Source organism: Hermetia illucens, chromosome 3 (assembly GCF_905115235.1).
Source record: "Hermetia illucens chromosome 3, iHerIll2.2.curated.20191125, whole genome shotgun sequence".
Lineage (NCBI taxonomy): Eukaryota > Metazoa > Arthropoda > Insecta > Diptera > Stratiomyidae > Hermetia > Hermetia illucens.
Window position 1 is genome coordinate 108,371,742 of NC_051851.1, and position 15,207 is coordinate 108,386,948.

General features: G+C 42.0%; 1 protein-coding gene across 7 annotated transcripts in view; it reads left to right on the top strand.

The window, feature by feature from the left end:
* LOC119650746 (protein roadkill) overlaps nt 1-15,207 on the top strand; it is a 189,967-nt gene that overhangs the window by 116,870 nt on the left and 57,890 nt on the right. The window contains exon 1 of one of the 7 annotated variants that reach the window (XM_038053822.1): nt 1,138-1,575. The exons of 4 other annotated variants lie outside the window; for them this stretch is intronic. In XM_038053822.1, the coding sequence (XP_037909750.1) occupies nt 1,424-1,575 (152 nt within the window). In that variant the 5' untranslated portion in view covers nt 1,138-1,423. Of the gene's footprint in view, nt 1-1,137; nt 1,576-1,625; nt 1,720-15,207 lie in introns of those variants that run through there. 2 more of the 7 variants (XM_038053829.1, XM_038053821.1) reach the window with 2 other exon arrangements.

The following is a 15,207-nucleotide window of genomic DNA, read 5'->3' on the forward strand; positions in this document are numbered from 1 at the left end:
GTCAAATATTACCGAAACATTGCACGCCAAGGGCTTTACTTTCCATTGTTATTTTTAAGGTTTTGTTTGTAAAACAAAACCTTATTAAAATCAGTTCAATGTTTGTCTGTCTGCCACACGCATTTTTCTCAGAAACGGCTATTCCGATTGACACGAAATTTGGTGAGAAGGTGGGAACTGTGAACGCCCAGACATGCATTGAGTGATATCCTTTTACGTTGAGATTTAGGGAGTCCCCATACATGCAAAAGGGGGGTATACAATTTTTTTTCACCGAATATAGTCATGTTGGGTATTAAATAAAAAGTCTCGTTCAGTACTTTTCGAAGCCGGTCTTAGTTTTGAGATTTGTTAGAAAGGCGGGGAGTGGGAGGTGTGGAAAGTAATGATTTACTTAACGGACCCATTTCACGAACTACCAAACCGAAAAATTTGAAAAAATCAGGAGCTGCCTCTATATGGTGTCCAGGCCTCAAAATACTCTCTATATCGATATCTGCTCAAATTCAGTTAATAATAGTATATAATCATATTTTTGGGGAAATTGAGTAAAAACTCCCCTTAAGTTTATCTCAGAGTTATAAAAGTTGGTAGTAGTTCAGAATATAATATGAAGCATGTTATCGCCAAGTTTAATCAAATTCATACTATTACTAACAAAGTTACAGTAGGTCAAAGTTGGCTTTACCGTGTGAGTTTACTGCAACTAAATATCAATATCACACTAAAGTGATAGTAGTAGTGATAGTAAGTAAAATGAATATACATAACGGGCTACGTACAAATGCACTGAAATATACTCACAGAAGAAGCAAACAAAACCTTTCATACCTGAAGCGCCGAGCTTCCGGTTTCCCGGCTTGTTTATAGTTTGCTGGTTGACAAGACGAGCACAAATACAGCACACATTATCAATTGTTTATTCTGCGTAGCTGCCGTTCGAAGAAGAGCCACTAGCTTTTTCCGTTTCTTACATGCTAGTGAAGGCATTATAATATGGAATGAAGATATTGCTACATACACAAGTGAAAAATATGCGGAAGACTTAGTAGGAATTGGAGTTTTTCAGTGGTGGCTGTGGTGAATCACGAAGTTACATACTTTCAACCTATTTGATTCTCAGTATTCACTTTTGTTTTCGACAATTTGGTTGTTAAGAAGTGTGGTTAAACTGGCACCGTTCGAGATCCTTATAATTAGAAGGCACTTGTGTTGAACGTTGTAACTCTTGATTGTATTTATTTATAGGATATTCTACTGTGATGGTTTAAAGTTTAACTATATGATGAGCATGTGAGTGTTTTTTGCGGTTTTGTACCGTCATTCAGAAAAACGAAGGAGGATACGGTGGTATACATACGGGAGACGGAATTTTTGAAAATATTTGTTCATTGGCAGTGGAATTAATACTAAGTGAAGTTTAATGTTTCACCCATACGTGAAAATAAAGAAAAAAAATGTTCTGTTCAAGTGTGGTTGCAGACGCCGTTCGATTTGTGTTTTGGATTCGGCCGACTCGAATTCAAGTACATGCACCGCTGATATTCCGGACGTTAATTCTAAAACGAATGGTGGGTACGTAAAATATGTTTTCTGGAATAATGCGTGCAACGATGGGCTTTTAGATTCCTCACATTACAAGCCAATAATGTGTCTTGTACTGTTGGTTAGATGTCACCATTTGAAAGATTTACGTACAGCGATTTTCTGTGATAAAAGGTAAATATATCAGTAAATTGCTTTTCAAACAATATAATAATGATAATCATTGGCGCGACAATCCAATTGAATCAGGGTCTTGAAATGTATCAGTAAGTGCGCTAACACACATTCCTGATCACAACGGTATATTTCAAGATTACAGTATCCTGTAGGAGGCAATGTGGTCAGCATTGCGATCGCCTGTGATTATTATTTTGATTTGACTCATGTACTCGATCACAGTTGAGTCGACTGGTATCCGCCGTCAAGTCGTCATACAAATCCCACTGCCATCTGTGAGATAGCTTTAACTACAAAGCTATCCGGACACTAACACACAGACAGACAGACAGTAAATCGATTTTAATAAGGGTGTAAACACAAAACCTTAAAAAGTTGATTATAATCCTCTGTATTTTTTCCATCGCTCCAATCAAATTTGAATAAAATACATTTTTAACTCATTACTAGTAAAAAAATCTGTTAAGAAGGATTTAGATCCAAACCATACTTGACATAAGGGGCCATACATTATTATGCTCAAAGGAATTTTAATGTAAAGGCCTAACCAAAAAAGACAACAGAATATATGTAACTGCATAAGCCATTTCGCTCAATGAGATTCCCTGGCAGGGAACATACGAAAACGTGATGCGGTTTTGAAATTTGTGAATGTTGGGTCAATGCTGATATTTGTAAGGAACAGGAAAATTACAGGCACCACAATTTCCCACCCAACGTCCGAATTTTCAACATCAATTGTGCAACAAACAGTATCCGCTCTAGACCTACCTTAGTAAAGAACTTCATACATTCCAGTTTCACGCCGAAATTCTGTAAATTGATATCCTTCAAATCTGCTTGGAATCCTGGCCTACGCCATCGCTCAATCTGAGGCCGTGTCTACCATGGCTTCTTTTTCTATCATAAATATTACCCGCATAGACTTTCCGATTAGATCATTCTCGCCCATACGGATAAAATAGCCCGCCCTTCGGAACGAATTGCGTCAGATTTAATGTACAACCTCAACGAAAAAATAGTGTAACTGATGGCCATATTCCAACAGTTTTTCCATCGTTTTCCGCAGAGAGATCTGATGTGTTGCTGATTTGCCTAGAGTGACGCCCCTTTGTTATAGGTCGATGATGGGGGCATATGCGGCTATTCGGCCTAGCAAAATAGCGAAAAATATCTTACAGGTAGTGTAATTGCTGCAATGCGTGATATCCCCCTTTTATATATGAGGCAGATAATGCCTCTCTGTCAGTCATAAAACATTGATTCGTTGCCCGCACAGACCTGATGATTCTCGACTTTTTTTAAGGTTTTTATAAAACAAAACCTTCTTCAAATGTTTTTACTGTCTGTGTGTCTGTCACACGCATTTTTCCCGGAGACGGTTAAAGCGCTTGACACCAAATTTGGTTGAAAGGTGTGAACTGTGAACGCTCACGCATACAGTAAGTTACAGTATTTAACGTCGAATTTAAGGGGGGGAGCCCTCCATACATCCAAAAGGGGATGCACATTTTTTTCTACAACTAAGATAGTCATGTGGCGATGAAAGGCCTCGATCAGTACTTTCCAAAGCTGGTATTAGTTGAAACATTTTCTGGATAGGTGGGGAGAGCGGGGCCGAAATTGAACATTTCTTTAACGGACCCATTCTCTGGAACTACCCAATCGAAAAATCTGGAAAAAATCAGGAGGATGCCACTATCTGGTGCCTAGACTCCGAAATATCATACCGATATCTGTTCGAATAAAGTCAATAATCGTATATTATTATTATTTTTAGTAATTGGCTGCAAAACCCCCTTAAGTTCCCCCTAGCACGAGGAAATTTTACACCAATGTGGGCTACAACATACAGCATGATCCTATGAAGTTCGATGGAAATTGCAATATTACTAACAAAATTATAATATGTCAAATTTATCGCTTCTTTGCAAATTCAAGACTTTGAATATCAATCATCATCATCATCATCATCAACGGCGCAACAACCGGTATCCGGTCTAGGCCTGCCTTAATAAGGAACTCCAGACATCCCGGTTTTGCGCCGAGGTCCATCAATTCGATATCCCTAAAAGCTGTCTGGCGTCCTGGCCCACGCCATCGCTCCATCTTAGGCAGGGTCTGCCTCGTCTTCTTTTCCTACCATAGATATTGCCCTTATAGACTTTCCGGGTGGGATCATCTTCATCCATACGGATTAAGTGACCCGCCCACCGTAACCTATTGAGCCGGATTTTATCCACAACCGGACGGTCATGGTATCGCTCATAGATTTCGTCATTGTGTAGGCTACGGAATCGTCCATCCTCATGTAGGGGGCCAAAAATTCTTCGGAGGATTCTTCTCTCGAACGCGGCCAAGAGTTCACAATTTTTCTTGCTAAGAACCCAAGTTTCCGAGGAATACATGAGGACTGGCAAGATCATAGTCTTGTACAGTAAGAGCTTTGACCCTATGGTGAGACGTTTCGAGCGGAACAGTCTTTGTAAGCTGAAATAGGCTCTGTTGGCTGACAACAACCGTGCGCGGATTTCATCATCGTAGTTGTTATCGGTTGTGATTTTCGACCCTAGATAGGAGAAATTGTCAACGGTCTCAAAGTTGTATTCCCCTATCCTTATTCTTGTTCGTGTTTGTGTTTGACCAGTGCGGTTTGATGTTGTTGGTTGATTCGTCTTCGGTGCTGACGTTGCCACCATGTATTTTGTCTTGCCTTCATTGATGTGCAGCCCAAGATCTCGCGCCGCCTGCTCGATCTGGATGAAGGCAGTTTGAACGTCTCGGGTGGTTCTTCCCATGATGTCGATATCGTCAGCATAGGCCAGTAGTTGGGTGGACTTGAAGAGGATCGTACCTCTTGCATTCACCTCAGCATCACGGATCACCTTCTCGAGGGCCAGGTTAAAGAGGACGCATGATAGCGCATCCCCTTGTCGTAGACCGTTGTTGATGTTGAATGGTCTTGAGAGTGATCCTGCTGCTTTTATCTGGCCTCGCACATTGGTCAGGGTCAGCCTAGTCAGTCTTATTAATTTCGTCGGGATACCGAATTCCCTCATGGCCGTGTACAGTTTTACCCTGGCTATGCTATCATAGGCGGCTTTAAAGTCGATGAACAGATGGTGCAACTGTTGTCCATATTCCAACAGTTTTTCCATCGCCTGCCGCAGAGAGAAAATCTGATCTGTTGCTGATTTGCCTGGAGTGAAGCCTCTTTGGTATGGGCCAATGATGTTCTGGGCGTATGGGGCTATCCGGCCTAGCAAGATAGTGGAGAATATCTTATAGATGGTACTCAGCAACGTGATACCTCTATAATTGCTGCACTGTGTGATATCTCCCTTTTTATGTATGAGACAGATTATGCCTCGCTGCCAATCGTCAGGCATTGATTCGCTGTCCCATACCTTGAGCACAAGTTGATGAACCACTTGGTGTAACTGGTCGCCTCCATATTTAACCAATTCGGCTGTAATTCCATCGGCTCCTGGCGACTTATGATTTTTTAGCCGATGAATTGCACGGACTGTTTCTCCTAAAGTTGGTGGTGGCAGTATTTGTCCGTCGTCTTCAGTTGGCGGGACCTCCAACTCGCCGATGTTCTGGTTGTTCAGTAGCTCATCAAAGTACTCAACCCATCGCTCTAATATGCCCATTCTGTCGGAAATCAGATTTCCCTCTTTGTCTCGGCAGGATGAGCATCGAGGTGTATAAGGCTTCATCCTGCTGACTTGTTGGTAAAACTTCCGCGCCTGGTGCGGTTGCTCCCTGTACTTTTCTAGTTCACAGACTTGTTGGTTCTCCCAGGCTTCCTTTTTCCGTCTGTGAAGTCGCTTCTCCGCTCGACGGAGTTCGTGATAAGTCTGAATATCAATACCATCCGAAAGTGGATATTCTCACATAATATTAGCATGCATTACGTGCTACGTGCTAATCTGACAAATGCACACTAAAAATTTCTTTATAAAAGAAATACACAAAACCTTTCATACCTGAAGCGTCCAGCTTCCGGTTTCCCGATTTTATTATTAAATTATTAAATTTGGTTTACTGTCTGTCTGTCTGTCCGTCACACGCATCTTTCTCGGTAACAGTTATAGCGATTGACACCAAATTTGGTAGAAAGGTGGGAACTGTGAACGCTCACGCATACAGTGAGTTACATCCTTTTATGTCGAATTTAAGGGGGGTGGGGTCCCCATACATGCAAAAGGAGGGTGTACATTTTTTTTTCATCAAAGATAGTCATGTGGGGTATCAAATTAAAGGTCTCGATTAGTACTTTTCGAAGCCGGTCTTGGACGGCTGCCACTGTATGGTGCCTAGGCTCCGAAATAGCCTCCATACGGATACCTGCTCAAATAAAGGTAATAATAGTACATTACTGTAATTTTTAGTAATTGGCAGGAAAACCCCCCTTAAGCTCATCCTAGAATCACAAAATTTTGCAACAATATAGGCTACAGTAAAGAGCATAATCTCACCAAATTTGGTGAAAATCACACTATTACTAACAAGGTTACAATACCTCAAAATTGTCGCTTCTGCGCAAATTCAAGACTTTGAATGTCAATATCACTTGAAAGTGGATATTTTCACATAATATATGCATATATTACGTGCTACATACTAATGGGGCAAATGCACACTCAAATCTCTTTATAAAAGAAATACACAAAACCTTTTGTACCTGAAGCGTCTAGCTTCCGGTTTCCCGACTTGTTTGTCTTTGAAATCGCTTTCCACTCAACGGAGCTCGAGATAGGTACTTGGGCGAACTCGCATTCTTTGAAATTGCTACAATACGACTTTTTGAGACTGAGACCAAATACGTTTGCGACGGTACCAATGGCAACATTTTTCACGTGGTTGTGAAAATAATTTGTCGATGCTTTATCTCCAGGATAGCTGCAGTTATGGCCACATCCATTTCCCTTTTATGGGTGTTAGGAAGAGAGGGCCTCGGAAGGGGTTCGAAGTAGTATTTCTATTCGAGCCTGGAACACCATACGAACAAGATTTGATTGCCCAAGTTTTTATTGGCCCCTGGACTTAATGATGGAAAATTTAGGAATATTACGCATTAAATGCGAGAATACGTGGTCTCTATATGGAGCAAATTCACTTAAATATGTTAGTTCAAGTGTTTTGATGCATTAATTTCCCATTGTGCGCATTTAAAATTAACATATTTATGTGAATTTGTTCCGTGTAAAGACCATGTTTTCTCGCATTTAATGCCTATTCCTAAATTTTGCATAATTAAGCCCATCGTTTTTAAATGTTTTAAGTTTAAAATACCCTTAGAATAATGCATATTAAAATTATAACAGTTATATCTTTGAAGTAATGACGACCTCTGCAATTGGGAAGTGGGATTTTTTTTTTGTGAAGGTCAAGTTTAAAATTGTTACCATCTTAAACGGGACACCCTGTATATTATGGTTTTGGTATGGTAATATGGAGGCCTAAACACAAAGCCGCTAACGCGAGAGGTTCTGAATACATAAAATAATTTCAAAAGCACAACTCCACGCCACCCCACTCCACCCCACTGGTTCCAACATTCATCATGACTGAGCACATTAACACATTGTATGGTGGAGGAAGTAGTCCTGATGGGCTAACGGGCGCTCTGTTTATCTTCGTTTACAAATGTTGATATCATGTGTGCAGTCACCCCATTGCGAGCATGGCCGCATATGTCAAAACAATTGAAACAAGGTAAGTGTCAAGTTGAACACTCAGTCCTAATTAACATCTTAAGATGTTTCCTGAATTACGATTTGGCAATGTTAATAGAAGAATTCTTATGTAAATGTTTCTTAGAGGAGTTCGCTTGTGTCCGCCGAAGCGAATGTGTTCTGATCGGGCTTGTGCACTGTTGCCAAGTTTACGATCATCGATATTCAATTGTTTAGCCGTGTTTGATCAATGGTAAAACTGACAATTAGAGTTTTAATAACCGTGACTTCGCGTTAACAAAGTAAAGCCGGTACAAGCCTCGTGCCGCGAGTGCGGAATTCATCCTTACTCGAGGGGCACGAAATCACGAAACCAGCTAACACTGCCGTCGCCCATGGATTAGGCAATTCTGATATCTCCACACAACTCCTCCATTCGGCCGACAAGATCATTACGGTCGAAGAAATGATAAGTGACTACTGCCCCGTCATAACTGTCGACGACGACCAGAACTTCCCTCCTGGGGACCAGCCCGACGCTCCGACTGGCGAAGAAAATTACTGCGTTAACTACATCGGAGGCTTCCAAGATTCAAACTTGTTCAGGTAAGTCTGTTTTCAAACGAAAACAAACAGATTCGGGCATCTTGGACAACGAGGCTCCAGCGAACAAAAACCGATTTTATCTCCTCTCTGACATCGCACCGAAACGATGCACGCACGTCCCGGAACCTCGAAATCCGGTGACACGGCCATTCCACCGTTAGTTAAAGATAAAAATAGAATTGACTGCCAGGGCACTGGGTCTGGTAATCAAAAACATAGACAAAAATGCCACATTTGAAATGACCAACCTACTGGCGGACACGCTCAAAGTCCGGCTCACTTGTCCCAATATCCATAGGAAACTAATACATTTAATTAAGATCACCAAATTGGAAGGCCATTCCTTCACGCTGAAAGGGGAGAGGAAGCCAATCTTCATCCTCAGAGGAATCTCCCCCATGAGTTCACTCCCGAAGACGTGGCTTGGGAAATCAAGGAGCTAACGCAGATCACACCTGTCCGAGTGACTAGGCTTTCCACACCGTGGTCACGAGCCAATGACACCAATCTGAGCCTTTTCCGTGTGACTTTCAACTCTGACGCAGAGGCCAATATAGTCACAAAAAAAATACCCTCCTGCATCAACGGATTAGCTGGGAGAAACCCCGAAATGGGGAAGTCACCCAATGCTTCAATTGCCAACAATTTGGCCACGTATCCGCAAACTGCGGATACGACCCCAGATGCGTGAAGTGCGCGGGCCCACACGCCTCCAGGGATTGCCGCCGTTCCAATGTAGAAGACAACGCCGGAATCGAGTGGGCGGCACCACTAAAAAGTGCAAACTGTGACCAATTGGGTCACCCTGCCAACTTCTCTAAGTGCCCCCCAGACTGGAATCTATCCAGCGCAAAGAAAGAGCAAAAAGCATCCTGCACTCTCGATTTGCTTCGTTCTTCCCCCACCTTGACAGACCCTCGCCTGTTCGTGTTTCGCAGCCTAACACTCTGCCTCATGCCAACTGGACTGCCCCTCCCTCACTGACCCCGTCTTTTACGCAGTGGCCAGGGGTCAAACAAAACCCGAAACCCTTAGCCCTTTATTGCCTGCGCATTCTTTCATTCCAAGGGGCTTCTTCATGAAAGCGGGGTTTCTATTCAATATGTCTTTCTCCTCGCTGTGGAGCACAATTTTCTACTTCTATCAGAACTATCTCCGCCTCCCCCCTGAAAACAAACCGGAAGCGTACCTACAATTCTTCTTCAAATTGCTAGACAACCAAAATGAAGGTGCTAATTCGCTCATTTCTAATGACAAACGTTTCGCCCTCCACAAGCTCTTAGAGGATTCCAATCCTAATCTCGCTCTCCTAAACAAAATCAGACTGGGGGAAGCCCCCAACGTAAAATTACATGCTCCCGGTTACAGTACTTTCCGCAACGACGCGGGCAGAGGCACAGCCATACTAATCAAAGCGGGACTAAGGCAAATAGTATCCCATCGGCTGCACTGGCGTCAAACTGCCTGTTAGCAGTAGTCAGATTTCCTGTCAGGGGTGGTGGCGCCCTCCGAGTCCTAATCGGCTCTCTCTACTTCCCGGGCGGCACAGGTCGCCACCTCACTCCCACTCTGGACGAACTCTGGGAAATCGCGAGCAGTTTCGACGCCTTCATCCTCGGCGGCGACTTCAACGCAAGTGCTCTTCAATTGGTTCCAGCCAGGTCCATTCCTTAGCGCGGACATCATTAACGCGGGAGTGCCATCCTTTCCTCCTGAATTCTCTCTCCCAGACGGCTTTATAATCTCGTCCAATCTCTCAGAATGTGTCACTAGCTGCTCCTCTCTAACAGCCCACTTGGACCATCTTGCCCTCAGCCTCTCTCTACATCTACTGCAAATTCGCCCTTCACTCCACCATCCGCACAAATGCAGATCTTTCAATCTGACCAACTGGGACAATTTCCAACGCGACTTAGACAGCGTGCTGGGCCCTCCACTGGACAAATCGCGCATCCACTCTAATGTTGAGCTAGATACAAACATCCGAAAGATGAACTCTGCCTTCGAAACTACAATCGACAAACACGCTCCAGTTAAAGGACATGGTTACTACAAATACGGGTGCCTTTCTCCCTCAACCCTCCTCCTAGTCCGCGATAGAAACAGATGCAACGCTGACTACCGTCTCCTTTCCGAGATCATCAAAGACCTGTCCAACAAAATCAATGGAGCTATTCGGTCCGAACTGAATGCATCTTACAAGAAACTACTCAAACCCGGCCCACAAGTTTTCTCAGTAATTAATCGATTGGCCGGAAGAAAAAAAGATACTAACTTCCACCAAACCCCGATAAAAATAGGTAACCTCCAGTGTCACTCCCCCAAGGAAAAAATGTCCGCCTGCGTAGACTATTTCAGCCACTTATTCAGAGCCAAATCGCCAGCGGACCCCATCTGGAACTCGGTGGTCGCCAATGCTGTTGAGTTTGGAAGGGTCTTACCTTTGCCACTTTTCTCCCAGATGCCCGGCTGATACAGTCAGAACAGGCCCGTTCGCCTCATTCTTTACCTCCCTAGAAGAAGTCGAACTTGCAATCTCCCGGTGCAACAATAAAAAATCTTCCGGCCCCGATAGCATCTCTAAATTTGTTCTTCGGAAGCGTGCGCCTACCATCAGTGAGCGTCTCGCCATCCTCTTCAACAACTGCCTGAACAACGGCCACTTCCCGGCATCTTGGAAATCCGCAGGCAATCATGTACCTGCAAGACAATCAACTGGAAAACAGGCATTGCACCGTAGCCTGCACCTTAGACCTCGGGCGTCGGCGAATCGGCGTTTGGTTCAGTTTGGAAAAAGGGATTGCTCTACAAACTAATCCAGTCCAATTGCCCCCTCCCCTTATTCAGAATCCTCGCAGATTTCATCTCCAACAGAACTTGCCACGTGCTTTTCGATGGACTACGCTCCAGCGTAAACTTATCCCCCATGGCAACGGCAACTCAGGTAGCCCTTCTCTCGCCCTCTTCCCCCAACGACAATGGTCCTCCCGCGTCACGAGGGATCCTCTTCGCTGATGACACCATCCTATATGCGAGTGGTCTCAGGCCCTCAATTGCCTCCCTCTCTCTCAATATCCTAACCAATAGGGCCATCGCTTATTTCAACCGGTGGGCCCTTATCGTTAATTCCCTCAAGTCTGAGGTTATTTGCTTCAGAAACCCCAATGAGAAGTGCCACTGGCGCACAGTACCAGAAAGCCAAAACCTGGGTTTACGCATTGCTAACCACACACTCAAGCCGAAATCAAATATTAAATACCTAGGAATCTCCCTCAACAACAAACTCAAATCCAACCCTCGCGTCAGATCTGCTATCGCCAATGCCTCTAAGGCCTCAGCTGCCTTAAAAACCTCCTCTCATCCCGGGCCCTGTTCCCTGCCACCGAAACCCTTTTATACCAAACTCTCATTCCTCCAATCCTGACCTATGGTTTCCCAACATGGGCTACCATATCACCGAACGTAGCAGAAACCCTCCAACGCTTTGAAAGGACGATACTCAGGAAATGCACGGCCAAATACAGAAGGCCAAACCTAAAATTTCACGAAACTCTCTTTTGTACGACCTTTCCGGGGTTTGCCCCATAATTCCGCACATGATCAAGTTGTCGCGCGTCAGACTGACAAAGTGGCTGTCCCATCCTAACCCACTGATAAAAACTCTTCAAACGCAATGCACTGTTAGAGGTACTACGTGTCAGGGCTGACTCTTTTCTCAACCATCACGCCTCCCCTCCCTCCTTCATCCCCTCCTTTTATCAAAGCTCCTCCCCGGACTTCCACAGTGGCTAAACGCGTAGGTCCAATGTTCTGGCAGTCAATCCCCGCGCAGGTGTAGATCACCTCCTGTTATTTTTCTTTACTTAGTTCACATTAATACAATAGACACTAATTAGCCTGTACATAACGTAATACCTCCAAGCATTAATTTCTTCCCTAAATTAAGCTCCCACAATACATGCCCCGCAATCCCACAGTCCTTTTCATCCCTCCCGCCTTAGGTCACTGTCCTCGCACAGGTCCAAATCGAGTAAAAGGTAGCCCTTGTTCAGAATGCTAACACCACTGAGAAAGGACTGCGCTTTACTCCAATTCCGTCGATAAATCCTGTCCATCGGTGCCTAAAAAACTCCCTTTTTCCCGTTTTGTGTTGAAGAAAGAAGCGCTTCAAAAGCACAAATGGAATGCTTCCATTCCACTTCATATACTTTCTAACTTGTCAATGCTAGAAAGCGTTCCCATCACCGCTTCTGGAATATTTTGGTAGTATTTCGTAGTTTTTGCGCTTAGTTCACAGCAATTTCCTGATTAAGTTCCAAAGAAGAAAACAAGTAAACAGCAATTTGCCGGAGGTGAAATTCATGTATTTGAGGGAGAAGCAGGGAAAGAGAGGAAGAATTGGCTCAATCTAAAATTTGATATCAGAAATCACTTCAAAAAATTAAATTCAATGGCGGGCTGCAGTTATTAAGAAAATATATGTTGATTTTGTGTTTTGTGTAAATTAAAGTTTTATTAAAATCGGTATCTGTTTATCTGTCCGTCTGTCTGTCATACGCTCTTTTCTCAGAACTGGGAACTGTGAATAACCATGCATACAGTAAGTTACATCTTTCTATTTCGAGTTTAAGGAGAAGGTCCCCATATATGCAAGAGGGGTATACATTTTTTTCACCAAACGTAGTCGTGCAGGATATCAAATGAAAGGTTTCTGAAGTCGGTCTTAGTTCTAATTATGCGGTGTTTCCAGTGATATTGAAATTTGAAATAATAAAAAACTTGTTTTTTCTTATTGGTTAGTGTTGATATTTTTATTTTTGCAAATACCGATATTTCGGGAACCACTTGTTTTCTTCATCTTGGGGGAGAGGGGGGGGACTTGTTAGCACTGATGAAGAGCACAAGTGGTTCCCGAAGTATCGGTGTTTGCAAAAATAAAAATGTCAACACTAGCAACTAAGAACAAGTCAGGAACCCGGAAGCTGGGCGCTTCAGGTATGAAAGGTTTTGTTTGTTTCTTGTGTGAGTATATTTGAGTGTAGAACTATCCCATTTGTACGCAGCCCGTTAACAATATGCATTTAGCATATCAGATTTAGTACTTCTGGTTGTAAATTTACACGGTAAAGCAACTTTGAGCTACCGTAGCTTTGTTACTAATAGTATGATTTTGATCAAACAAAACCTTAAACAAGTCGGAATAACGGAAGCTCGCGCTTCGGGTATAAAGGTTTTGTGTTCATCTTATCTAAGAAATTTCAACTAACATTTTTCTATCCGTATACAGCTACAAAACTACGAGACATACGTACATATTACAGCCGTAGATGTTACGTTCACCCTAAACAAACAAACTGCCTATTTTCGAATACTGTACACATATAGGCACGTATATAGATTGATTGTACCCATATTTCCGATTTACTTCTTATCGCAAAGTCCATTAGAACGCATATACTATATACCTACATACATACATGTCCCGTTGGAATAATTGATATTCATATACAAATGATTAAAAAACTAAAACAAGATAATTCTTTTCCACCCAATTCATACGAACTGACTTCGTTGTGGTATTGGCGAATTGATATGTGATGATGACGTCATGCAGGTTGTAGAGTGCCAAAATTGATAAAAAATTGTAAAGTTTTACCTCCTATAACTTTGTTAATAATAGTTTGATTTTCTTCAAACTTCGCATCAAATCGTGCATTATGTTCTTCTTTATACGCATGCAAAATTTTGTACTTCTGGGATGAACATAAGGGGGGTGCCGGGTGAATTTTTAAAATGTGGAAATATACTATTATTGATGATATAACTTTATTTGTGCAGATATCGGAACCGGATATATTTTGAGGCTTAGAATTCGTAGAGATGCACTCCTGCGATTTTTTTCACATTTTTCGGTTGGATAGGTTCTGAGAACAAAACCTGTTACACTTTTTGATGGTCATATTTGGAGCTCTCACTCCCCTATGTTTCAACCAATATTAAATATTGAACCAGTTTCGAAAAGTACTAATTGGAACCTTTCATTTTATACCCCACATGACTACATTCTGTGAAAACAAATTTTGCACCCTCCTTTCACATGTATGGAGAGCCCCCCTTAAACTTAACACAAAATGGCGTCAGCTGCTGCATGTAAAGGGAACGGCAGATCCCATGCTCTTAAAAATTTTCGTGACGATCGGTCCAGCTGTTTCCGAATAAATCGGCTGTAACAGACAGACAGACATCGACTCGATTCTAATAAGGTTTTGTTTCACACAAAACAAGTCTTTTTATTATTTCACATAAAATACTATCTTTAAGGACTGAATAACAGAGTATTTCAAATCGATAACTTTTATAGTTTTTTATAACGGTTTTATAATGATACCCTTTTTTACACATTGAATACTAGAATAACCCTTCAAAATGCCGCGAAATAAAACGAACTTTCTAGTATGTCAGAAAGAATATTTATTAAAAGTTACCTAGAGATACAGTGGGGGATATGACCATATGTGCTCGATCTTTTTTCGATAGCTTCAGCAACTCGTTTCAAAAAAATGTCCGTTAGTATTGCCTAGTCGCTGAATAAAGGATTTGTGCGAACGTTTTGGGTATAAAGGTTTTGTCTTATGTATGGAACTTTCTATGCACCTTTTTCTTTTCGAAGATAGCATAAAATTCAGAATGTTCCTTCAACTTTCCAAACTTTCAGATATACATACACTTTCCAGAGTAACTATTCGTACACCTTAAACCTAAAACTTTAATTTGAAAACATGTAAAAATTTTAATTTCGAAAAATGTAAAGATTTGTTGAAGAGTGTACTTTCTTTTTATTATGTATCAACAATTTCATTTTATTTCAAGTTCTTTTTAAATAAAAAATAAAGCAAATTATAGAAATTATTCATCTGAAAGAGTATTTATACTTTTGAAATATTGTTAAGTGATGAAATCGAGTATATAAAAAGCTAACACTGAGACAAAATATGAACTCTATATCTCTCACTTATTTCGTATTCGGAATGTTTAATGAGAGCTAAAGTGTCTTCGACTCATTGATTATTAATGCGCAATCGAATGAAAATTATGTAATTACATAAAAGTCGTGGAAGAGGTTTAGTTGAACATGTAGGACGAGTAGGGTAACACGCAATTAGTAGACGTACTAAATTGTTGCCATAGCTTGCAA